This window comes from Copadichromis virginalis, linkage group LG1 (assembly GCF_057382275.1).
Source record: "Copadichromis virginalis isolate Kocher_CV1m ecotype Utaka linkage group LG1, C_Virginalis_male_GT1.1, whole genome shotgun sequence".
Classification (NCBI taxonomy): domain Eukaryota; kingdom Metazoa; phylum Chordata; class Actinopteri; order Cichliformes; family Cichlidae; genus Copadichromis; species Copadichromis virginalis.
In genome coordinates, this window is record NC_140618.1 from 32,567,207 (window position 1) to 32,594,465 (window position 27,259).

The 27,259-nt window shown below is 40.8% G+C and overlaps 1 protein-coding gene across 1 annotated transcript; it reads left to right on the plus strand.

Moving 5' to 3' along the window:
- Positions 1–7,097: 7,097 nt before the first annotated feature.
- lingo1b (leucine rich repeat and Ig domain containing 1b) lies at positions 7,098–25,919 on the plus strand. The gene is made up of 2 exons (XM_085460141.1): positions 7,098–7,418; positions 22,168–25,919. The coding sequence occupies exons 1-2, from the start codon at positions 7,407–7,409 to the stop codon at positions 24,025–24,027; spliced, it is 1,872 nt and encodes a 623-aa protein (XP_085316267.1). The 5' UTR covers positions 7,098–7,406; the 3' UTR covers positions 24,028–25,919.
- The last annotated feature ends 1,340 nt before the right edge of the window (positions 25,920–27,259 follow it).

Consider the following 27,259-nt stretch of genomic DNA (forward strand, 5'->3'; position numbering starts at 1 on the left):
AAAGTAATTAAAGACATGTAATTAATCCATATTCTAAACTGCCCTTTAAAAGAATATTGGTATCACTTTAAAAATAAGTGTTTTGCCACATCTAACTTATGCTGAAAGATTTTGTTGATGACTAAAAAGCTCTGCATTACAAAACTGACATGATTGATGTGGTAATGGTGCAGAGCTGCTTATTTACACACCATCAAACATGAAACAAGAGTAGCATTCATTCTCAGTCATGCACCTGACCACTTAGCAAGTGCTGGCACCGTGTCCACTCGCTTCTAACGTTTTCTGTAGGGTAAGAATGATAGACGTTTACGTCAGCAGGATAAAATATCACCTCGCTAACGATACAGTCAATTAGCTTATCAAAGGTTAATAATGAGTTAAGAATTACCCCAGATTTTTTTTGGCAAACGGTTGAAGGCTTTTAATGGTCACGATGATGAGGATGGGGAAGCTAAATATGCCAAACTCTGACTGGCTCTCATTAAAGCTTGGGAGAAAGTCTTTGATGTTTTCAGACTCAGTCACTTCAGTCAATATTAGAAGTAAATATCCCTCCTGCTGTTTCTATTGGATGCTTCTTGTATATTAATTTGTGCGCGCACACACACACACACACACACACACACACACACACACACACACACACACACACACACACAGATATATATATATATATATATATATATATATATATATATAGAACAGCACCACCAAGGCTGGAGACGGAGCAATACTGGAAGAGCATATGGGAGAAGGATGCAACCCATAACGGCAATGCTCAGTGGCTAGAGGATCTGAGGGCTGACCACAGCGACCTCCCTGAACAGGGTCCAGTAACCATCACAGTGGCAGATATCCAAGAAAGGGTCTCCAGTATGAAGAGTTGGACAGCACCAGGGCCCGACATGGTTCACGCCTACTGGCTGAAGAAGCTGACTGCACTCCACGAGCGTCTGGCAGCACAAATGAACCAGCTGCTAGTTAACGAGAGACACCCGGAATGGCTAACTGAAGGCCGGACGGTCCTGATCCCCAAGGACCCCAAGAAGGGACCGGTCCCCTCCAACTACCGACCAATAACCTGCCTCAGTACTACATGGAAGCTCCTGTCAGGCATCATATCGGCTAAGATGAACAGGCACATGGGTCAATACATGAGCGGGACACAGAAAGGAATTGGCAAGAATACCAGAGGCGCAAAACACCAGCTACTGGTAGACAGAACAATCAGCCGAGACTGCAAGACCAGACTGACCAACCTGTGCACTGCCTGGATTGATTACAAGAAGGCCTATGACTCAATGCCCCACAGCTGGATACTGGAATGCCTAGAATTGTACAAGATCAATGGGACCCTAAGAGCCTTCATCAGGAACTCAATGGGGATGTGGCATACAACACTAGAGGCCAACTCCAAGCCCATAGCACAAGTCACCATCAAGTGCGGGATCTACCAAGGAGATGCTCTGTCCACACTGCTGTTCTGCATAGGCCTGAACCCCCTCAGTGAGATCATTAACAAGACTGGCTACGGATACCGACTACAGAACGGAGCAGTTGTCAGCCACCTCCTGTACATGGATGACATCAAGCTGTATGCCAAGAGTGAACGAGACATCGATTCACTGATCCACACTACCAGGCTATACAGCAATGACATTGGAATGTCGTTCGGACTGGAGAAGTGTAGTCGGATGGTAACAAAGAGAGGGAAGGTAGTCAGAACTGAGGGGATTGAACTACCAGAAGGCAACATTGCAGACATAGAGGACAGTTACAAGTACTTGGGGATCCCACAGGCGAATGGGAACCATGAAGAGGCCGCTAGAAAAGCTGCAACCACCAAGTACCTGCAGAGGGTCAGGCAAGTCCTGAGGAGTCAGCTGAATGGTAAGAACAAGATCCGGGCCATCAACACGTACGCCCTGCCCGTGATCAGGTACCCTGCTGGGGTAATAGGCTGGCCAAAGGAGGAGATAGAAGCCACTGACATAAAGACAAGAAAGCTCCTTACCATGCATGGAGGGTTTCACCCCAAGTCCAGCACCCTGAGGCTGTACGCTAAGCGGAAGGAAGGGGGCCGGGGACTGGTGAGTGTCAGCACCACAGTCCAGGATGAGACAACGAACATCCAAGAATACATTAGGAAGATGGCCCCAACTGACCGAGTGCTCAGTGAATACCTCAGGCAGCAGAAACCCAAGAAAGAGGAGGGAGACGAGGAACCATCATGGAAGGACAGGCCCCTGCACGGTATGTACCACCGGCAGATAGAGGAGGTGGCTGATATCCAGAAATCCTACCAGTGGCTGGACAAAGCTGGACTGAAAGACAGCACAGAGGCACTAATCATGGCAGCACAAGAACAAGCTCTGAGCACAAGATCCATAGAGGCTGGGGTCTATCACACCAGGCAAGACCCCAGGTGCAGGCTGTGTAAAGATGCCCCAGAGACAATCCAGCACATAACAGCAGGGTGCAAGATGCTAGCAGGCAAGGCATACATGGAACGCCATAACCAAGTGGCCGGCATAGTGTACAGGAACATCTGTGCCGAGTATAACCTGGAAGTCCCGAGGTCAAAATGGGAGATGCCCCCAAGGGTGGTGGAGAATGACCGAGCTAAGATCCTGTGGGACTTCCAGATACAGACGGACAAAATGGTGGTGGCTAACCAACCGGACATAGTGGTGGTAGACAAACAGAAGAAGATGGCCGTAGTGATCGATGTAGCGGTTCCGAATGACAGCAATATCAGGAAGAAGGAACACGAGAAGCTGGAGAAATACCAAGGGCTCAGAGAAGAGCTCGAGAGGATGTGGAGGGTGAAGGTAACGGTGGTCCCCGTGGTAATCGGAGCACTAGGTGCGGTGACTCCCAAGCTAGGCGAGTGGCTCCAGCAGATCCCAGGAACAACATCGGAGATCTCTGTCCAGAAGAGCGCAGTCCTGGGAACAGCTAAGATACTGCGCAGGACCCTCAAGCTCCCAGGCCTCTGGTAGAGGACCCGAGCTTGAAGGATAAACCGCCCGCAGGGGCGTGCTGGGTGTTTTTTTTTTTATAAACACAGCTTTAAAGCTGCAAACAGAGGATGCCTGTTTCTTCTCTCAGGCCTCACATTTAACTTCTTGTTCACTGAGGCTCAGCGTTTAACTCATGGCCTACCGCTTTCTAATCATCATGACTGAACATGACATAAATGAGTCAGTGTGACTCTTAAGGCGTTCAGGCCTCCACATATGCGGCGCTGATTGCTAGCAGCAGAAGTCTCTTCACAGCTGACCACTCACGCTCTCTGAATAACTTGGTCCCTCGTTAGGATGTGATAGTTTTCCAGCAGAGGGAAACTTAGGGGCAAACTGCTGCATGCATTTGGAGACCTCGTTACGTAGGTCTAAAAATGCATCCGCACAGTCGTCATGATTTGGCATTAAATCCTCACTAATAAGTCTAATTGGAGAAAACTACCCTCAAACACTTTTAACACCAACCGACAGTTATTTTTTATTGCATTATGTCGTTGACTGGAGATGTAATAAAAATGTAGACTAAGTTATGTCACATTGACCTATTTCCAGTGATTGCTATAAATTTATAAACTACTTCAGCTCTTACAGGATGAAATTGGAAAAAAGAAATCCCCTCCTTCTTCATGTTGAAATGTGTTAACAAGATATTCCTCTTTTATGGCTGCTAAAAAAAGAGACTTTGTGATATTAATATCAATGCAAATAGCAGCCCGGATTCCCAAAATGTTCCGCCACCTAAGTGTTGATGCAATGAAACTTAGCTACTCCTCTTAAATGAAACATTAACAATAATCCCAGATTTTTTTAAGGCTTTGTGGTATGGCTCAAGAGGAGGCAGTTAACTTGTAATTGGATGAGAAGTAGAAAGAGCCTTCCAGGTTGTATTTTCACCGTGTTTTGTAGATTTACCCATTCAACCGATCATGCATGTGTAATGTACTGACAAGTACTCGTCTTCACACGTAGCATAGTGTTACAAACAAATTGACAACAAATTGCTGCAGATGTGTGGAACTAGTTTTAAATGCAACTCAAGAATAATGTCTCTCATAAGTATTTTATTAACAAACTGACAATAGTCTCTCTAAGAGCATGTTTATGCAAATATAGTAGCATGAAAGCACAGATTTCATAGTTTTATTCAGTGATTCCCTTATTTGCAAAAACACATTATATCATTTTCTTATTGCCGCTGTAGCTTTTATGGTAAAGTCAACTATTTAACATGCTCATGCATAAACCCCAGAGCCCACAAAGCCTTGGTGCATGTGTTTACAAGCTTACAGCACAGCGGTTTTGTGTTTCTACGCAGTATTCACACAGTTTGTGAATTAAATATGCAGGGTTAAAAAGCATCAGCTCATCACTTTGCAACAAGCCCTCAGAGACAGAGTCCTGCACTACTGTTGGTATTTTGGCCAAAATGTGAACTGTAGATCATCTAACACCTAGAAGAACACCTAAAGAAAAGAAGGTCAGTGACACTCATTACAAAAGTGAAAATCGCAAAACAGTGTGGGAAAGAAAATCCCGATCATCACACCGGTTTAAAAGCTAATCTTTGGACTCACTGCTCGCTGAAGGGTTATCCTAAAACAGCATCTGTCCAATCGGCAACCAAAGGCATAGCAGACCTGTACTTACACACATAGCAAACGGTGCTTCTTGTAGAAACAGCTTGAAAGGTGGTCTTTTTTCAGGTTTACCAAAAATAAAAGCACCAGAACAAAAGTGTACTATGGCAACACTGGTTGGTCCTCATAGTGCAGAAAAAGCTGTTTCTTTAGTAACACTGAAAGTGAAAGAATACTGTTCACAAGGTATCCAGGCTTCCAAGCTGCTGTTATGTTCATGGATGTTGACTTTTTGCCAGGAACCTGCAGCTTTGGCCTCAGTCTTTTAGCACAGCATTGTGCATACAGACATCCAACCATGTCAACACCCCAATTTTACTGGGTTAACAAATTCAGTTAGCTAAAGACCCTATTAAATTAAACAGCTAGCCGACTGTAGCAAATCAAGTCTACCATCAAGGCACTAAACATCCTGACAGTTATTGTCCTCCATTTGAAATAAAGAACCTATTTTTTTCTCTGCAAAAATATTAGTTTCAACTGTGCAATCTGCCACAGTTATCACTGTTAACTTAAGGTAACTTAAGGTAAAGCTTGAAAGATGTAGCAGTATTAAGGGTGGGGTTTAAGCAAATGGCCACTGGTTTATCCCTACCCTCCTTAGGGAACCGGCCAGTCTGCCAGGCAACACCACAGACAGACACTAATGCAACTGCAAGCTAAAGGAAAGCAATGGCAACATTTTTTCCTATGAAATTAATGTGCTGCCAACAGACGGTACTACAGCCAAGTAGCTTATACAGTAACTTTGTGTCCTGCACCCCTTTAGAAGGATATTGCATTTATACAGATATTAATTTGTGTAGCAGAATCCTCCACACACACATCTCTCTCTCTCTGTGTATATATATATATATATATATATATATATATATACACACACACACAATTATTTTATTGTCTCAGGAACACTACTGTCTCTCACTAATTATAGACTGTGAGCAACACAGTTCTTCTGCTAGGAGACAAGAATTCATAGCAGCATTGAATAGAAATGCAGATGTCATCAATCAGCTGTCCAATCTTTTTTTAAGTGGCCATAGTGGATGTCACACTGATCAAACTATAAAAAAAAATGAAATTCATTCACCCTCCCTCCATGTCTGGTGGCTCTTATCCCAGATGTCATCCAAATTTCTTCAGCACCACCTTTCATTTGGTTTTATTTCTTATGTGGGACATAAGTCATTTCTTTTAGATTAGCTGCTAGTTGGCAAAATGAGCCATAAATTTATTTTATGTTGTATTGGTGCGGAGTGCGTCGCCTTTTCCAACTGTCTAAATAATTCTCTCTCCCTTCCGTATGCTTTATTGTACGGCCGAGATGTACCACCGTTGGCTGTCTACAGCTCCGTGTACTGCTGTTTGTCTAACAGATTTAAAGCAAAAGGGAGGTTGAGGCTCTGTTTTGAATCCACCGGCTGGCTAGGGTGGTGTCCTTGTGTGTGCGTGGGCTCTCTTGGGTAATTTGCCTGCTTCCCACAGTCCAAAAACATGTTAGGGTTAACTGGTTGTTCTAAATCGGCCATAGGTGTGAATGTGAGTGCGAATCTCTGTGTTAGCACTTGCGACCTGTTCAGGATGTACAGTGACAGCTAGGATGGGCTCCAGCCTGACCCGAACAGAAAATTCAAGTATTTGAATGGAAACTATATCCTTTTCATACAGAATCAATGTATACAATAAATCATAAGTCTCCTTTTCTAACACTTACAGCATTTGTCACACGGTTCATTCAGTAGGAGCCCTTCATGTCCACCACCACTCCACTAAATCCTGAGCCTTCTAATCTCCCGTAAACACTCCCTGACTGTGGAGCCTCCTTGGCACTGCCAGCATGTGTGTGCCAGCTCCATATACCCATTAGCACCGTTAAGCCGCTGCTTCTTACCCCCAACTCTAAGTGCTCACAGCAAAGGTGAGTTTGTCTGATGATTACCTCACTTTGCATTGTGGGTGGCAATAATCCTCGACTTTGGCAAGGAATCCTGAAAACAGAAACTTATCCATCCCTATCCTCAAAAGTCTTAAGTTGCCTGTCATTACAGGAGAGATTTGCATATACTGCTAAAAATGAACTCCTATGTCCCTGTATTTTCCCCCTCCTCCCCTTCATAACCAAAGCCTTCCTTTCCCCCCTTATTTTCATCCATATTTTTAAATATATATATTAACACTTCTCCCTCTCCAGCCTCCTCTTCTGTCACTACTACTCTGAATTTCTGCCTCTCACGCACCACCCTGTAATTCAGTTAACCAGATCATTCCGATCGTTCCATAAATAGGAAAAGTACGGTAAACAAAAATCAAAAGGAGATGCTGCCAGTGCGATCAGAGAACATTTCTCTCCATTTCTTTTCAACTCCCCTCGCTGCCTGTGCTCTGAGCCTCTCATTCTCCCAGAGCACTGCAGCTCCTCCTTCCACCTCTCTCATCAGCTGCCCCTCCCTCTTCCTCTCTGTCTCTGCTAGGTGCAGCATGTATGTGAGCGTGTGTGAGCCAGCAGAGCTGCCTGTGTGTTTACATGTCAGCCTATCAGTGCTGCCGGATTTAGCGCATCTGGAGAGGACGGAGGCATTTTCTCAAATGCCCCTCAGACAAGGGATTCACATCTCGGCATATATCCCTCTTTGCCATTTGAATCTAGCCTGTCTTGAATCCTGCATCCCTGTCTCCATGCTTTTGGAGGCATTTTGAATTTCCTTGGCAACATGGAGCTGCCTGAATTAGAATTCTCTGCATGACAGTCCTGGTAAGTACTCTGTCTCTATGGTGGGCTTTGAGCACTGAGTCATTGGATCAGATTTATTATGGTGCAGTGGTGGGGCCAGAGGATCGCCAGGGAGCAAATTAATGTCAAGAATAAAACTGTGTATCATATGCAAATGTGGCAGGGGATATAAAGAATAAGAATTTTACTCTTAGGAGAACTCCAATTGTTATTTGTGCTTTGTCATTCAGATGGATTTCATTTTGCTGTTTTTCTGTTCAATCTGGGTTTGTACTGAGGGAACACACACACATATGGTGTGTGCTTATAACATCTCACTGTTCAATATGAAGCTCAGATATCTCCCATGGTGTGTGTATATGAATGTGTAGTGCACACTGAACACATTATACTCTGAGAGTTTGGATGGATCCATAAAAAAACAAAACCCCAAATCCAACTCATATATCCTGGCTTCCTGGCTCTTTAGAGCCCAAATAAAGGTGTGAATCTGAGCAATAGAGTGTGTGTTGTGCTCTGCTAGGTTGGTTTCTTGCTGCTTCCTAGTCTGCTCATTTGCATTCGTGTTCCTTCAAATGCCAATAAACTCATCCAGACTGACACTTACACATTCTCGGCAGCAGTTTGCTGTTGGCCATTTCCAGTGGCAAAAGAGGGATCCTATGCAGGTGCTTGATTTGCCACAGGTTACATTCAGCAGATGGATGGCGGGCAGTGTTGATGGAGAGGGTGGGCGTGGGATATGTGTGTGTGTGTGTGTGTGTGTGTGTGTGGGGGGGGGGGGGGTGACTTTGTTTGATTATTTATGCAGGTCAAATGAACGATCGCTCAGTTTTAATTTTTATTGCCTGTTATATTTGCATCTTCGTAATCATGGCTGCAACGCTTCAGCAGGCAGACAGCAATGGTATGGGTGGGGGGGGGGACTCTTCCTCTCTGTTCTCAACAGTGCTAACAACCTCTCCAAGCCACAGACCCCCGACAATCTCTGAGTGATGGGCTGATAGGCTCTGCTCTTCACGTCAACATTTTATGAGCTAGACAAAGCTTTTAATTGGGTCCCTGTAATCAGGTTAGAGTGGCTGATTTGACTCTCTACTTTTGAGGTTGGGGGTGGGGGTTGATATTTATGCTTGTCACTGTGTGCACGTCCGCAGCTTCAAAGTATTCAAGCCTAATTTGATGAAGTGAAATAAGCGAGGCACGTTTAGGACTGAGATGTCTGATTATAGCTGGTGAACAGCTGGGTGATTGAATCTGTCACTGCTATTGTTCACACAGTTATTCAGCAATCCACGCCACATATTGTCAGTATCAGCTTGTTTTGTTTGCCAGAGTATGTAACTCTGTGTGACTGTGCTGTGAAATACACAGATTGCGTATCATATACGTTTACATTCTATCTGTATAGCAACACTTTAGTATTGTCCTGGATTCCAGTGAAATTAACAGTGATTGACAAATTTGCACATTTCAGAACTTTTTTGTAATACCTCAGTGCCTAAATTGTGAAGCCCAGATATGAAACAGCTGTAACTGTTAACTCTGTAGGCACCTGCGTGTGTCAGACTTGCTATTCAAACCATCTGAGTAATGGCCCAGGCTTTAATGAGAGACTCAATATTTCAGCCATAAAAAAATGGTAACACGACAAACCAGTGGAAGCCAGTCGCACTGAAATAATGTGTGGTTCATTTCATATTAGATGCTAGCTAAGCATCCAAAGCAACAGTTAAAGCAGAAAACAATTAGCTGCTTCCTTCGCTTTAGGAGTCTAAAAAGATAAGGCACCAGAAAGACATTTCCAGACAGTTTCCTTACTAAGTGAAAAAAAAGCTTTTATTTACTAGGATGGTGAAAATGGAAGGACTATGACGTGACTAAGAAAACAATACGACTGCAGGCAAACCTCTTTGTAACTAAATAATAAGGATTTGATGGTTGCAAGGGATAATAATGTGACACCAATCCTCAAATCAGTAACTATTTTAAGCATTGTTTACAGTGTAGCTGCCATTAACAGGTTGTATTGATCAGATCAGTCATTTCATTTAGTTGTTCATATTAACTGTAAACTACATTCCTGTCTCTGAGCGTTAAAGGCAGCGACAGAGTACCTGACAGACGTATGCATGCATATGACTTAATAGGTGAAAAGACACATAGGCTCTGAGATGCTCGTCGCTCTATCACAGCCACAGGGAACTTGGACTTACTGAGCAGGGTACATTCAGTAGATATTTAAAATTATTGGTATGAGATCAAAAAATGTGGATAGAATTTTTGGATCTTCTTCTCAAACTTGCAATGTTACTCTGTGTATCAATACATGCACAGAATTGTTATAATTAAAACATGATGCATGCACAAAGAGGACTCTAAACTTGCTTTATGGTGACATCTCAATAAAAACACAATAAAGTGCTACCAAGAAACAATGCTTCTAAAATTCTCCAGCATTATCTCATTTACTTCTGGCAAAATAGCTGGCCGGATTCCTTTCAGGGGCGATGTTTTAGTGCGTGAATGAAGCACTACCACACTGGTCATGCAGAAGGGTGGATAGAGTAGATGGTGGAATCCAACACCTTGACTCCAGGGACCACGGTTTTGATTAGTTTTAGCCAACAAAGGCACTTTGGTTGCAGTGAAGTCAGAGGCAAACAAGCCAAAATAATCATTTAGACCTACAAGTTGGCATATTTTATTGGTAATATGTATAAATGTTTTCAGGGGAACATGTTACTGATCTGCAGCACCTCCTTAAAATTATGATCTCATACAAGTACACAGCTTCAAGGGAGAGATATCTTATGTTTGTTTGCGATCCACAACAAATACATGTGTAATGAGCATATTTTCTTCTTTTCCGACTATTTCTCCTTCCCAGGCAGCTACTGATATATTAGATTGGGCAGTACTGGCTACCCTTACAACCCCTAAAATTGCCTTAATAAAGACAAGAGCAGCACACATGCTACAATCTGCTCCATTCCAAACAAAATATAACCCAATAAGCACAATCAAAGAGACTCTGCTTTTTCACACTGCTTTGTTCCACGTTATCACATGTTTAATAATCTGCGATGTAGTCATGTGTATATAATCCTGAAAACAGCTATTTTTCTGACAGTAAGATCAAGAGCAGATCATCAAAGCTAAGCTGTTTGTTGTGTAGTGAATTTACAGTTTTCCCCATTTCAAATAAAATACTAAAGAAGCTGAGAAAACATATGTAGGATAAAGTTACAATTAAGCTATATTTGCAAGCACATTCAAAAGGGACCATTATGATTAAGTGAATGCCACAAATGGCCTCACACTTCGTGAATGGTTACATTTTTATTTAAAGCCTCTGTATGGTCACTGATGCCTCATTTCTTTCTGATCTTTGATACTGGGTTCAAACAAAAGCCTGTTTCACTACAGCTAAAATCAGGGCACTCCTCCACATAACAGTTCATTTGTGATGTCCCAGAAAACAGCCAGAAAACATCTAGGGTGTTACTATTAAAACATTTTCTAAAGCAAGATCCGTGGTGAATGAAGATGCTGCTGCATAATGAGCACCATCAGCTACACTGAAAACGAAATTGCAGAAGTGATTGGGGTGAAGACTGTCAGACTACGTGTTTATACAGTGTCTGCTGGATGGAGAGGTGACAGACAAAGGCAGATCTCTCACAGGATAGTCAAATTTGCGTTCTACAAATATATTCAGAAGGTCACCGTTCTGCTGCTCTGCAGCAGCCTTCTTCATTTAAATTTGATAATAACAGCTTTATGCAAAATATGAGCCAGTCAGGGGCCAGTAGGATGGAGAACGGAGGTTGTTTCATCTTCTTGCATATTGGCAGCCTCAAGCCCAAGTATAACATGGCTTACAACGATATGAAGTCGGAATTAATGGAATTGATCACAGAGAAAATCAGTTGTCTTTTTTCCTACATTGTAAACAGGACAGTGGATTACTGATCTATATTTCTGTAATCTTAGAATTGTAAGGACTAGGGCAGTGAACAGATAAGCCTCTGGAATCTTAAGGCACTCTAACTTCATATTTGTACTGTATCCACTTGCCCAAGTGATTTTGTGAGAAAATCTCTCAAAATCTCTCATTGTGCCTTCTATGATGGCCTATAAGAGGCTTGTCTGCTGTAAAATGCCTTTAGCATGGCACCTAGCCCTTTCTTTTCAGTTTCATCCCAAACATCTTATATTCCCAAATGGTGGGTAGGGGATAAAGGTTTGTGTAATTTCGAGCTCATGCTACTTGACTTTCAGGATGAATGGGTGTTAATGAAGAAAGAACCTCTTTTGTAGTACTACTGTTAGACTGCCGCTGAACCAAGAAACCCATCTGCATGGCAATACCATGTAATAGGTTAAGTATATTGTAGATTTCTTTCCTGGAAAGGATCTTTTTTTAAAGTCAGCCTTCGCTGTGGATCTCGCTGATTTTGCTATTAAGCCAGAAAAAGTCAAACAAGATGTGATTAGCTCTTAACGTTATTAAATAATCAGTTGTGAGACCAAAAATGAAATTAGCAATTAAAATAATGTGATAAAAAATATAAGGAAAATGTCTTTAAGTAGCAAATTAAATCTCTCTTAAATGACATTTTCCATATTAGCACAAAATCAAATGACACTGTAAAATGAGAACGAACAGCGCTGTATGCAGCTTTCATTCTCTTTCAGTTAATTGTATTGGTTCATCAGCCTGTCTGCCTGTGTCCCTCTGGCTCTCACTGGCCTGCCCATAAAGCTGTAGGCAGCTGTTCACAGCTCTAAAGCTTCTAGCACAGAAGTTCCCACACACTGATTTTAAGGTACCTGACCAGAGTATCATTTGGAGAGTAGAGTGCTAGGTAAAGCCAGTCAGACATATAGGTACCCAAAGACACTTATTAAAAAAGGGCAAGCCAACTCCAGAATGAAGGTACATAATGGACCATTTAGAAGTAAAGAATCCAGATGCATACAGAATGAGTAAGTAACCATGGGTCAGCCTTGGGCAATGTGGTATTGGCTCACATTACTCATAGGAACACCAAAGTACTTGAAGGCTCTTGAGCTATGACTTTTTGTTTTCAAGTCTACTTTCTGAATCCAATGGCTGCTTCAGACAGCAGCTGTATTTATAACTGACCGTAAACTAGCAATTCTGCAAAACAGTTTTTTTGTTTTGTTTTGTTTTGTTTTTCCAACAAAGCAAAATTCAAATCAACCCCTCTAGCAATTGCAGTGTTGGAAGTTAATATATTACATTTCCGCCTGTTCTCATGGACATGGAGAAATGAGCTGTTACGTTTTTTGGTGTGCATGATTTTGTAAACAATCCATTTCAAAAGGAAACATTTCGCGACAGGACCATCAACACAGCATCATGAGTCAACATGCCAACCAAAAATACAAAGTTTTACAAAATGTGACAATTGCTGTATTTTAAGCCCTATTTTATTCTAAAACTAACCAAATGGTAATTTTTGATGTCTAACACTAACAACATGTGAAATGTTTGATTTGAACTTGGATTGTCTAAAGTCAAGAAAACTTGCTCCTCTATCATCAGCCTTCAGCATGCAAATCCATATTTTTTCTTGTCTTGTAATCAGTACACACTGCATGACGGTGGACTCATGAAAAATCATTTTTAAGGACACAATATAATGTAGGAAAATCAATAGATTAAAGGAACTCACAAACTGCTGTGAGACTAGGGTGTACAATAACAGTTGATTACAATTCTGTGTATTTATGATTGCCATCCCGATCTCATGTTTTATGTCTTTAATCAGCTATTTCAAATGAAATTCTAAATCTATATCATGTGTTTCAGCCAAGTCATTTTTTCCATAACCGATCATGACCCAGTTATTTTTAGTTTTCCTATAAACAGCCCTGCTCCCTTCTTGTACACACTCTAGTGTAGGAGTTTAACATTTTGGGAAATGTCTAATGGTAATATTTAAAAGCAAAGTCTGTTGCAATATCAGTCAGATTAATGCAAACCTTGAGGTTAACAGAAACCAAGACAGTAAAATTTAAGCTTTTATTCACACATACCTCAAATAAAAGTCATGCTTGAATAAAAGCATGAAAAAAAGCTTTTATTCAAGCATGACTGACACCCACATGTTTCAGCAGGAGTCTTCTTCAGGGTGTGACATGTAGGTGGAGGTTCAGAACTGAGCGCTTTAGATTTCCCTTTTTGCACATACCTCCAAGCCTGGACTCCAAACAGTAGCTCCTAAATGAAAATAAACAGAACTGAACTCTAATCATTAGTGCTTGTTACACTGTGATGTGTCAAAATGTGGTGTGTGGGGGGCTCAATTCATGTAATTTCATGGGTTCAAATCGGCATTAAGCCGAAAGTGGTTTTATATAAAAATTACCTGACTTGATTCATTATCAAGAAAATACTGGTACCAGTAGACAAAATAGTCTTTATCCGTGGGTGTTTAGCATAAAGAAAGGGTCCACTGAATAGGGTTCACTAAGATCAAAAGTGATAAGGTTAGTCTCGTCCACTGACCACACAGGAGATGACAGAGGCCTTATAGATGATTACTTCCAGACCTGCAGTGTAGTGGATGAACATTTGCAACAATGCAATTTATGCAAACTTGCTGCTGGCCATAACCCTTGGGGTGCCTTTGAGCATAGTGGTGGTCCTGATGAGGTGCTTCAAGGGGCATCCCTTGAAGCAGTAAAGCATACATGATCAAAAGCACCACGCATCAAAGTGAGCACTGTTAAAAGACTGCATGAATTATTGGTTTATTGTGCTGCAAATGGAAAGGTAAATGTTTGCTTTTAGTTTTAGGCTCTCATACTATGTCTGATTTGAGCCAAGTGATGACACAAACAGGATTTAGAAGTGCGCATGTATTAAATATATATTTATTGGCTTGCGACCACCACTACAAGCCACGGTCTGGATAAATTCTGTGTTGGTCAGAGTGTAGTAAAGGTACCCCACAATAGACAGAGTTGGATGGAAAGCCTAGACATCGTTATTTTCTGTTCTATTAGGCACAGTTGCCGGTAGAGAACATGCTGCTGTGATCGCTTTATGTCCCTTGCCATCTTTAAGGCCATTAATCTATAGTGTCACCTGTCAAACTGAAAATTACGGTATTCGTCATGAATGCTTAAGTGTCAGTCCCTGCTCGAATTTGCTGGAGAAACACATTTAGGTTTTAGACTAGTATCAAGGACCCAGAATATCCAAAATTCCACGAAAGTACTCCACGAAACCAGTTGGCTGAGAAAAAGTTCCAGGTGTTACTGTCATGGATTTTGCAGTTGTTTGAGTTCTTATTACTTGTTATGATGGATTATGGGGTAGATCTGGAGTGTAGGTCCCTTTGGAACTTTAAAGTATCACTACAAGGACTTTTTGTCTCGGGTTTAGCAAGCCGTGGGTGATTTACTGTGCATTACAAAGACATAAAATTGGCTCAGGTTAATACATACTCTAAATACACTTTACTTTTTGCATGAACCGTTGCCTGGAAAAGTTTTGTGCATTTTGATGTCATGCTCAGTGATCACTTTAATTACCTAAACTCCTCCTGGGACAGTCTTTTACCAAAATTTAGCACAGGGGTGAACGTCTTCATTGAAGCAACTTCCGAGGCAAAAATGCCTTTCTGCATGAAAATCTGAGACCGAGAGTACACTTCTGTCAAATATAGAAAGCTCGAGTTTGCTGACCTAGGTGTGTTTCTGCATGTCAACAAGGGTAGTTCCCATGCACTGAACTATTTTGTCGTTCTTTAAGCATTTTTTCCTGGCATGGTGGATAATCAGGCTATGCAGTTTCTTTTTAGGTTTGCAGGGAGTGTTACCTTTGACTTTCTGTGGGGGATTTGTTTTCACAGGATATCTCGTATCTGACTCCTTCTGGAGGATGCTGATTATTTGGCAACATTTACTCTAAAATACTTTTGAGATGTTTATGCTCACCCAGCAAGTATTTCTTCTAATATTATTGCTGGTCAATGAATATCATGTCAGGCTCAGTGCTATCAGCGTATGCTTCCATTTAAACATTCCCATGCTAATCATGAATCACTGAACTTTGGGCTATGTGTAAACTGATTAATTACAATTAATTGTAATTCATTTTGATTTTGTTATTCAATTAATGACAGAAGAACCTTTGGTCTCGATAATTAAAGTATGCAACAGAACACAGAAGGTATCACAAACTGAACTGCAGGTGAAGTTCACAATCGTAAAATACGTCTCTGGATAGTCTAAAAGACATGTCTGCTTTTATCTCCCACAAACACTTCACTTCCACGTAGCCCATAAGCTTATCTTATTTATTTGATTTTTGGTGTCTAAATGTTTGCTTTCAATTTATTGTCAGTTGAACACAAACGCGCCAGTGGAGGCAATCTTTATTTCTTAATCCTATGTGTTTATTTTATTGCTTCTGAGCTGTAGCTTTTTCCTTTTATTCTTGCTGTTCTTTAAACAATTGCAGAATAGCAAAAGTTGTTTGGGATATGTTTGCCACTAAACAAGTTATATATAAAAAGGATGCTAATAAGCAGATTGTTCACAGCAGTAATAAGCAGAATCAAAGCTACAGGTCACCCAACAGTAAAACACTGTTAAGAACACGCACTGAAAAATGAGAGCTGAACAAGATAAATTATGTTTAATTTTAAAATAAACAAAAGTCTTTATTTGGCTTAACTAAATACAGTTTTACATGAGTATGGTTTGAATAAAAGTATATCAAACTTTCACAGAAGAGGACATTAACTCTAATTTAATCACAGTTTCAAACACTTCTACAAAAATGGATCAATAAACAGCACTTCTCTGCTATGTTGAAAATATAGACACGTCATCCGTGTCCATAATGCAGGTGCATCAATAAGTGCAAAAAGCAAAATCATCTATTATATTAAGGAATATAGTCTACAAACTCAAGCTGGTGATTCAAGATGGCAGAAAAAAAAGAAAGAAACTCGAGCAGTCCAAGACTGCAAACAGATCTTTCTTATAAGCGTATCCTTATGGATAAGTTAAGATAGCAGCGAGCTAGAGATAGCTAACCACCACCAAACCTGCATCCAGGTTAGTTAGAGATATTTTGTTGAGAATATACATACACAGACACACACACTCAGAGCCACTATCCAGGATGAAACGACAAAAATCCATGAGTACATCAGTAAGATGGCAACAACTGATCATGTGCTTAGTATCTCAGGCAGCAGAAACCTGAGAAAGAAGAGGAGCAAAAAGAGGAACCATCATGCAAGGAGAGGCCCCTACACAGCATGTACCAGTGGCAGATAGAAGAAGTGGCTGTTGTTAAAAATCCTACCAATAACACTGTCAGTCTGCCCCAGGGCAGCTGTGGCTACAACTGTAGCCTCCACCAGTGTGTGAATGTGAGAGCGACTGAATAGTGGAATTGTAAAGCGCTTTGAGGGCCCCGAAAAGCACTATATAAATGCAATCCATTATTATTATCATTATTATTAATAATACCAAAGTTAAAATGAAAGACATCAGAGAGGCACCGATTATGCATCCCAATATGGCAAAATGTCTCTCTAAAATGTGAAATGTACACAAATGCAGAAGTTGCAGTAAGCTGAAGTAACAACTGAGGGAGATATTTTATTTCAAGCCAACATAAGATATTTTGGGATAGCGTTTGAACAGACATTACTAACACATTTACATGTATATACATATTAGCCAACCAGCTTAATCGTTTCTGGCGATTAAGGACACTGGAATGTACTGTCTTTGTGGCTGTAAATATATTATCTCCCCCGATATCATATTCTGCATTCGTGTCCGTTTCACATTTTTAAGAGGCAAACTGTGAAATGGACATGGTGGACTGGCATGTCCATTACATAGTTTGCCGTGATACTGGGACAGAAGCATCATGGAAGCACAGAAACAAGCTCTAGGCACAAGAACGATAGCGGCTGTGGTCTACCACACCAACCTAATCTCAGGTGTAGGCTGTGCAAAAATGATCCTGAGACTATCCAGCATAAAACAGCAGGGTTTAAGGTGCTAGCAGGCCGGGCATAGATGGAACACCATGACCAAGTGGTTGGCATAGTATACAGGAAGATCTGTGCCGAGTATGCCCTGGAAGTCCTAGGCCTCCTAGGGTGGTTGAGCATGATCGAGCTAAGAGTTTGTGGGACGTCCAAATAGAGACAAACTGACCGGACATAGTAGTGCTGAACAAGCAGAGGAAGAAGGCTGTAGTGATAGATGCAGCTCCAGAAGAGTGCAGTCCTAGGAACAGCAAAGACACTCCACAGGATCCTCAAGCTCTCGTTGAAGACCCAAGCTTATATACTTAAGGATTAGAAACATGGAAACAAACTAGCAAATCTAGCCAAATACATTGATGCTACAACTGACAGTATTTTACCCACCTCTAAAGAAGAAAAAAAGTAGAACAGGTTTAATAACCGTTCTATTTAAAACACTGAAGCATCCTTTCAATGTAAATACTACAACAGACCTTCTAACATTATGCCACACAATAGGTACTTAACAATAACTAAAAACAGCTAAAGGGCATGTATGCACTGATGCATATAGGTCATTTGTCTGTATGCTACTTGGAGACATTCAGTGACCCATTAGCAGTGCACACATTTCTCTCAGTTTTCCCTATATCAAACCACACAGCACCACAAGAGAGGAGATGCAGCGATTCAAGGCAACAAGAGACTAATGGTGAGCCCAGACATGCTTTTGAGAGAAGACTGTGACAGGGTGAGAGGTCCGCAGAGAAAAATGCAAGCAGTCATAAAAGGGCAGAAGAGAAAAGGCTTGTCCACTCATATTCTCCTCCTACACAATGCTTTCAAAAAAAGAATGGAAATAATCAGGATCACGACAAAGACTATGTGAAATAGTAGATCAAGCGATAAAATTCTCTCAAAGGAGAGAGCATTTTTTTAAAGCTCACGCTAACATGTAAAGACTATAAACTACAAACAAGGATTGCAGATGAGAGTTTATTTCCCAGCTTTTGTTTCCAGAGTTCCAGCTCAAGGTCAAAACAAGGTGGTGATACAGTGAGTAGATATGGACTGTAAGGCCAGATTACACAGATAGTACCCTTGCCCTTACTACACGCTGAATCATAAATTATGCATGATACTCTGGTTAAAAAGTAAGAAAAAAAAAACACGGCTGCATTCAAGCTTGCTTGTTTTCGATCAGCAGCGACATCGGCATACCTCATCTTCATTCATATTCTCGACAAGATTAAACTCATATTTGGAGCCAAACAGATAATCGCGTTATGTCTTGATAATATTTCACTACAATCTGAGGTTTAGAAATTGACACAGTGGATCAAAGTTAAACATGTGCTTACATTATAAATGGGATTTGGGGGTTTAAATGCAGTGCACTGTAGCTTGTCCATATTAAAACATATTTTGCCAACGTTTTGTAAGAGGCTACGTGCAGTCAATTTGTAAATGCAAGTAATAAGTGTCCATTCTGTCTAGAGATTAACCTATTTTCATTTCATTTATTTATTTATTACTTACAGCTGTTACCAATATCAGTTTTTAGTAATTAAGACTAATAACTGATGTTTTTGCTGCAAAATATTACAGTCTTGTCAAAATGTTGAATAACAGAAAGCCCAAATTAATTCATTTTGACTTTATAGCAGAAACGAGACTAATAATGATTACTTCAGCTGGATATGTGCATGCTGTGCTAACCTGAAGATGTGTCACTTTCAGCAAATTGCCACTCCTTATGTCCTTTTGTCTGTGCTTTTCTATGTTTTCTTCAAATATTTAGTCAGTTTATCAGCGATTTTAGCTGTGAATGATCATGTATGTTTAAAGCTTGCAAAATTCACATGATGGAACATGTAATGGAAGCGGTTATGTTAATTGATTTGTTCCGTGTCTCTTCCTAAATGACTAAACTATGGCAGAAGAAACGTGAGACTTCCAGTATAGAAGGCTTATCTCTTCTTATCTAGTGGAAACATTTGTTTTTCTTCTTGATCATTTACTGTTCTGACGCTTGTATTGCTCATTAACCACCATGTTTTAAAACAGCGGTCCCCAACCGTTTTTGCCCTACGGGCTGGTTTATGTCTGACAATATTTTCACGGACCAGCCTTTAAGGTGTCGCAGATAAATACAACAAAATAAAATCAGTACTGGTACCAAAATAAGGAAGATTTATTCATAACACATGGGAAGAGACCAAGGGAAACTGAGTTGACGATAAAAGATAATAATGATAAAAACTGATAAAAACCCTGACAACCATAACTTTCACACCCGAGCCTTAACTCTCATGGCCCGGTACCAAACGACTCATGGAGCCGGGCGATCGTGGCTCAAGAGTTGGGAGTTCGCTTGTAATCGTAAGGTTGCTGGTTCGAGCCCCGGCTTGGACAGTCTCGGTCGTTGTGTCCTTGGGCAAGACACTTCATCCGTTGCCTACTGGTGGTGGTCAGAGGGCCCGGTGACGCCAGTGTCTGGCAGCTTCGCCTCTGTCAGTGCGCCCCAGGGTGGCTGTGGCTACAATGTAGCTTGCCATCACCAGTGTGTGAATGGGTGGATGACTGGTTGTGTATGGAGCTTTGGGACTAGTAAAGCGCTATACAAATACAGGCCATTTACCATTTACAGGTCTGTGGCCCGGGGGTTGGGGACCGCTGTTTTAAACTAATTGTTGCACTGTTTTTGGCTAATAATTCTAGAAAAGCATGTTTATCTAAGGGATATCTTGTGCTAGCGTAGCAGCTAGCATAAGCATAGCATATAATATTCCATTATCTGCTTGTGTAGCCCACAAAAATAACAGAATTCCAGTGTGTTGTGCTTCTTGTTCAGTTTGTTTTAGATACCACCTAGAAAAAAACACACAAAAATAATACCACTCTTCATTCAATACTGCAACAACTCAAGTCTAAAAGCACAGATAACATCGTGCATATCTTTGTCATATCAGTGATCAAAATAACAGTATTTGATGCCCTGAGATGAGAATGCACTGCTATACCTGACATCTGCATCGCTATACTTGATGGCTACGTACATTTGTGAAGCCTACCTTCACTCGCTCTAGTCTGTGCTCTTTGCCCTTAGCCATCTGTAGTGAAAGGCTATTATTTGGGATTCGTAACCAATCAAACAGAACACAGAGTGGTGACTGCAGAAAGAGGCGACTGCACGAAAGCCACTTTAAACGAATTCCCTTTATCAAGAATAGTTTTTTAACAGCATAATAGTGGGAAAAAAATATGAATATCAGATCTGATAATTGGATGACCTCTATTTCTGACAGCATGTTTTTTCCCTCTTTTTTTTCTTTCTTTTTTTACAAATCCCCATACATGCTGGACTGGCGCCCATAGCGTCTGACATAAGCAGCCAGCAGAATGAACAATTCTGGAGGAAGTGAAAATGGAGGCTGCAATTATTTTCCCATTGGAACTACTCAGACCACAATCCAAGCCGCCTCAGATCCATGATTTTAATTAAATAAGAGGTGCAATTTGTATTGCTACGCTGAAAAAAGAGCTTCAATAAAAAGTTGAATTTTTTTTTTTTTTTAAACTGTTACTGCCTGTTAAGCTAGTCGGGCAGGTCCCAAAATTCACTGCACAGAAAATCTGAAGCATTTTCATATTACATTGTTCTGTGGTAAGAACAGGATCTGGAACGCTTATTCATCTTCCACATCTTATGACAACATGATGAATATTAAGACACAGACTATTAACCTCTCATAATGAACTATCATACTTTTGAGAAGGAAAAAACCTCACAAAGATATTTCTCTTTAATCATTTGATAATCATGTGAAATTTTATTTCCTACTTCAAATGTATTAGAGTATACTACTACTTTAGGCACTTAGATGCTTTTTCTTCCCCATTCAAATATAAGGGATTAATTATCAACCAAAACAGAGGTGAGGCCACCAATGAAATGAAATGACAAAATCACTTTGAATGAGGCTCTTTGAAGATTGTATCCCACAGATAGAGCTGTGACTTAAATTGTGTGACTGATGTGAGAAGTAGAGCTTGAAAGTTTTACCAAGTTAAAGTGCCCCTGAGTCAAAATCAAATAAGGGTTTAAAGTCCTCTCACAATCCTCCTCTCTCTATCTATCACCACTTGGCAGCAATCTCTGTTTTATATCACTTCAAGGTCAACAGCTTAGCAACAGCATGGGATGTTTGGGGGAGCCATTTAAAGATGTACCACAGCATTTTTGTCTGATTTAAAAAAAAAATGTGTCTATGTGGAGAGACAACGTGTCACTAATATTTGCAGTAATTGTCTTCGGCGCACTCTGAAGACAGAAGCACAGCAGGATTGTTACACTGTGTGACCAAGCCCTTTTATTGATTGGATAATTCCATTACTTGTGAGGAAAGTCACTATAATGAAATTATACGCAAGGAAAAGGGGGTAGGCGGCTTATATCTTTGTGAAGCTGTGCAGATAAAATCATACAAGTGAAACTGTGATTTCCACTGACTTTGCAAAAAGGAGACAAAATATGCCCCACATAGTGTGAATGGGATTTCAACACTTCCTTTTCTATATAGGAAAACATTTCAGTGTTACTGTGCTTTCTTTATTTTTAATGAAAAGTTGATAATTACTATAAGACAAATGTAAACTTATGCAAATACACATACCTTTTAATTCCTAAAATCCATCCCCCCCCCCCCCCCCCCCCTCCCATGTTTCTACAGGTAAGCAGTAGGATGGTGTTTGGAGAGGCAGGAGGGCACAGCTACTTGGTGGCGTGCTGGCAGCCCATCCTGTTCCTGATGCTGGGCACCGTCCTTTCTGGCTCCACCACTGGTTGCCCTTCCAGATGTGACTGCAACGCTCAGGAGCGTTCAGTCGTGTGCCATCGACGGAGACTAGCAAGTCTTCCTGAGGGCATCCCCACTGAAACAAAGCTGTTAGACCTCAGCAAGAACCGCCTGAAGACCCTGGGGCCTGAGGAGTTCATTAATTATCCTCAGCTGGAGGAACTGCAACTTAACGAAAACGCAATTTCTTCTATTGAGCCTGGGGCTTTTGGCAACCTCATGAACCTTCGGACGCTCGGTTTGCGCAACAATGAGCTAAAGCTTATTCAGCTTGGGGTGTTCACAGGCCTGAACAACCTCACCCAGCTGGATATAAGTGAGAACAAAATTGTCATTCTGCTCGATTATATGTTCCAGGAGTTGTACAACCTGAGGGCTTTGGAAGTTGGTGACAATGACCTGGTTTTTATCTCACCCCGATCATTTCATGGACTCAGCAACCTTGAAAGTCTCAATATTGAGGGATACAATCTGGCCTCAGTGCCCACTGATGCCCTTAGCCATTTGCATAACCTGTTGTCACTTCGATTACGCTATCTCAACGTCACTGTCATAAGGGATTACTCCTTTAAGAGGCTATATCGACTAAGAGTACTGGAGATATCTCACATGCCTTCTCTGGATACCATGACCCCAAAATGCTTGTTCGGACTCAATCTCACTTCACTATCCATCACAAATTGTAATCTTACCGTCATCCCCTACCAAGCTATCAGTCACCTGAGATATCTTCGTTTTCTCAATCTGTCTTTCAATCCCATTCGCACTGTGGAAGGGAACCAGCTGTTCAATCTACAGAAGCTCCAGGCTTTTCATTTGGCTGGTGGAAAATTAGTTGCCATTGAGCCCTACTCCTTCAAAGGCCTCAACCACCTCCGTGTACTCAATGTATCCAGCAATGCCTTGAGCACTCTGGAGGAGTCTGTTTTTCACTCAGTTGGAAACCTGGAGACACTGGCATTGTATGACAACCCACTGGCCTGCGACTGTCGTTTGCTCTGGGTCTTCCGTCGGCGATGGAGGCTAAACTTCAACAGGCAACAGCCCATGTGTGCTTCACCAGAGGTTGTGCAAGGAAAAGAGTTTAAGGATTTTCCAGACATACTCCCTCCTGACTACTTCAACTGCAAAAAATCAAAGATCGAGGATTACAAGGTTCAAGAAAGCCACGTAGACGAAGGAACTACAGTTAATTTTGCTTGCCAGGCCGAGGGTGATCCAGTTCCTGTGATAATGTGGCTGTCCCCGAAAAAGGAATACATCACTACCAAAACGATGAGGTCAAGACTTTCTGTCTCTAATGACGGTACTTTGGAGGTGCGTTACGCCCAAATCCAGGACAATGGCACTTACACGTGCATTGCAAGCAATGCGGCAGGCAACGACACCAAAGCTGCTCACCTTTTTGTGCATAGCTACTCCCCGAATTGGCCCCACCAACCAAACAAGACATTTGCCTTCATTTCCAACCAGCCTAGTGATGAAGGTGCTAATGTGACCCGGGCCACAGTTCCATTTCCATTTGATGTAAAGACACTTATTATTGCAACCACCATGGGATTTATCTCTTTCCTTGGAGTGGTCCTCTTCTGTCTTGTAATATTGTTCCTCTGGAGTAGAGGGAAAGACAATACAAAGTCAAGTATAGAGGCTGAATATGTGCCACGTAAAGAGGAAACAGAGGAGGCCAGCCCAACTGAGGCACCGGTGCAGTTCAACATGAAAATCATGTGAACCTCAAAAGGACATCATGTAAGCTTACAAACTGCAGTCGAGATGCATACTATACTTGCTTCAAATATGTACTCTCTTTATGAGCGATAGAAATTGCACAGCAGAAACGCATCTTGACTATATACCCTAGACTTTTTTCTTTTTTTTTACTTCAGGGACTGAATCTTTCAAAACAAAAAACGTGTTGAATTTGAAATATTCTAATTTCTGTAAATTTGTATTGGCAATACGCAATCAGTATGTTAACATGCACTCATTAATTTTGTGTGTCTAACAAAATTGAGGCAATATTTTAAACAAAGCACATGGACTACAGTTTACAAGATAGAGGGATTACTATCTGGAAGGATTGGGAGATTAGCCTGCAGGTCCTTCTATCAGCAGAAAAAGGACTTGTTGTTAGCATCTTGCTCCTGTTTGTTGATTTCTGCTTTCATGGATAAACAAAGCACAGTAACCCATTATTAGAGCCCAGGTTCTCCTTCTTACAGGGCAAAGTTGAAAGCTGCTTCCTTTTGTCCCATCACTAGCAGCTGACAAGTAAGACGTGGATATTTTTAATTTTAGAGATCCAGAAAAAACAGAAGAAATTGAGAATAGTTAACACTGCTAAATTTGACAGATAAAGAAGCAAGTCATTTTTACACACAGTAAGTATTAAAAAAATCAGAAGGTCATATCAGGACAAAGACGTTGTAGTTTTACCAGAAAGCACATTTTTATATCCTGTTTCTGTGAAATTTAAACATCATTAAGAATCAGTTGGCAGGTTAGAGACAGAGGAAGTAAGTGTTCTTCACCACCTGCTGTGTGTCAGTGAGCTGTGGCCTTTTAACTATTTTCCAAAATCATTAATTTGTGTTTTGAAGTTTTCCCTGTGTTCTCTGCTATGTTTTTCCTTTTAGAAGCCATGTCTAAACACTTCAAATGCTAGGCTGCGTCGCAATGAATTGTCACAGACAAGTCATTTTTGTGAACTGGCTCATTTTTACTGTGTCAGAAAGTTTCAATACCTGGTGTGTTTCCTTTACCAGGTGATAGTCAAATTAGAAGTGTGCATGTTAACACACTGAATAAGAAAAATAAGCCACAGTTTGTGCTCCTTTCAGCCAATAAAAGGAAGTTTGTCATTAAATGTATTGACTTGTTGCGGTATACATATTTTTTCCTGTATTTTATTCTTCCTTGTACATTACGCTATGGCACAATATGAATGCTTTTGATGGCTGGGTTTTGAACATATTAAAATCTAAAGAGCAGATTAAATAACCAGTTTTTAATTTAACTAAACTGAAAAAGAAGGGTATTTGACGACTGTCTTCACATTACTCTAATAACAATTTATCATCAAATGTTAAAAAGTTTATTGGTTTACATATTTGGCAGCTTAAGAGTCATGAACATTTGATCCAAGTCCTGAGATTTTATTGTCACCTTAGATATGAAAAGCGGTGGCATTATTAATTTGTTGCCTTAAGTACCCATTTTCCAGCATGCAGCTGAACAATATTCAGTATTCTGGTACAAAATGGAGCTTTATGCCTCATAAGGATTTTACATTGTCTAATTACGTTCACAGTTGACGTCTGCTCTGAAGATAATGTGTTCATTAACTCTTAATATACTTGACTGAACAAATGGACAGATGGAAATTCTATTAAAATAAAGAACATTTTATACTATGGAGTGTTTATTTTATCCTCATGTACTATGAATGAATTCAAATGAGTTATATCCTATGCTACAAACAATCTTTACAGAGTCTCTGTAGGAGGCACACAGTAGAGCACTTTTAGATAATAGTATATGTAATTGTGCACTGCTAATTTAAAGGCATGCCACAGCAAGATCATGTTTAAAATGGGATACCCTATTAAATTTCTGTCATCCCAGCTCACTCTCTTCAAGCAGACTTTTGCCTTTTTGAACTTCATGCTAAGGTTTACTGTTAGCATGACTATGCGGCAAAGTTCCAAGTCATACGATGCACAGCTACACGAAGCGCACTGAAGAAGTTTACTTTGATCAAAAGTCGCAATTCTAAATGTTAAGCCGGTCATATTTTTTTCTTTGCATAATTTTTGATGATTGATAGTCATCACAACAGATGCCCAAAACAGAAATTTATATGAGTGTCAGTTTGACAGAACAATAAAAAACTCAAAACCTGAAAACATCAAGTTTTGTCCGATCTGATCAAAATGACAACCACTTCAAAGTCCACGAGCATCTTTTGTTTGCTTGTGGAGGGGTTAGTAAAAAAATACAGTGGTTTAAATTGATAATGACATGAAATAAAAATTCCACTCATGTGATGCATCTTCAAAAATTTAAAGAGGGTATGTGCTTTATTCATTTATGATCATAATGATATCCAGGCAGATGGAAAAAGTTCAGACAAAGGTGCTAAAGGTTACTGAGTAGAGTGATACTTTCTGAAGAACTGAGAGTGGTAACAAACTGAACTCTAACTTTCATGGTTAAAAAATACAGATTACGCTTTGCCTTTGTAATGCTGATGAGGATAAAGAAGACTAAGGTTAAAATGAGGCTTTGGCAACACAACCATCAGCCCTGCTTGTTCCCTGTAGTGGCAGTGCTTTCCTTTTATGACATCTATGCATGTCACTGCAGCAGTTCCAGGGCAGTCGGGATTAAAATACTTAATAAGAAAGCATCTCAATAACTTCTCCTTCCATTACCACTTCTGTAAGGAGGGATTACGCTTGAAATAAAAGTGCAGCATTTCCTGCAGGCGCATATTTAAATGGTAAATGGCCTGTATTTATATAGCGCTTTACTAGTCCCTAAGGACCCCAAAGCGCTTTACATATCCAGTCATCCACCCATTCACACACACATTCACACACTGGTGATGGCAAGCTACATTGTAGCCACAGCCACCCTGGGGCGCACTGACAGAGGCGAGGCTGCCGGACACTGGCGCCACCGGGCCCTCTGACCACCACCAGTAGGCAACGGGTGAAGTGTCTTGCCCAAGGACACAACGACCGAGACTGTCCGAGCCCCGATATTTAAGATGATAATTCTTGTTGATAATCGTTGCCATTCGCACAGCAGTGCATATCATTAATGGGAACGTTACAGTGCTTTAAAAGCTTGTTATGAGATAAAAAATTAACATATATTTTTATGCTGCATCTGTGCAACAGATAATAAGCATTTGACTTGCTTCACGAAACTCAGCAATACCTGTTCGCTATAAGGCAGC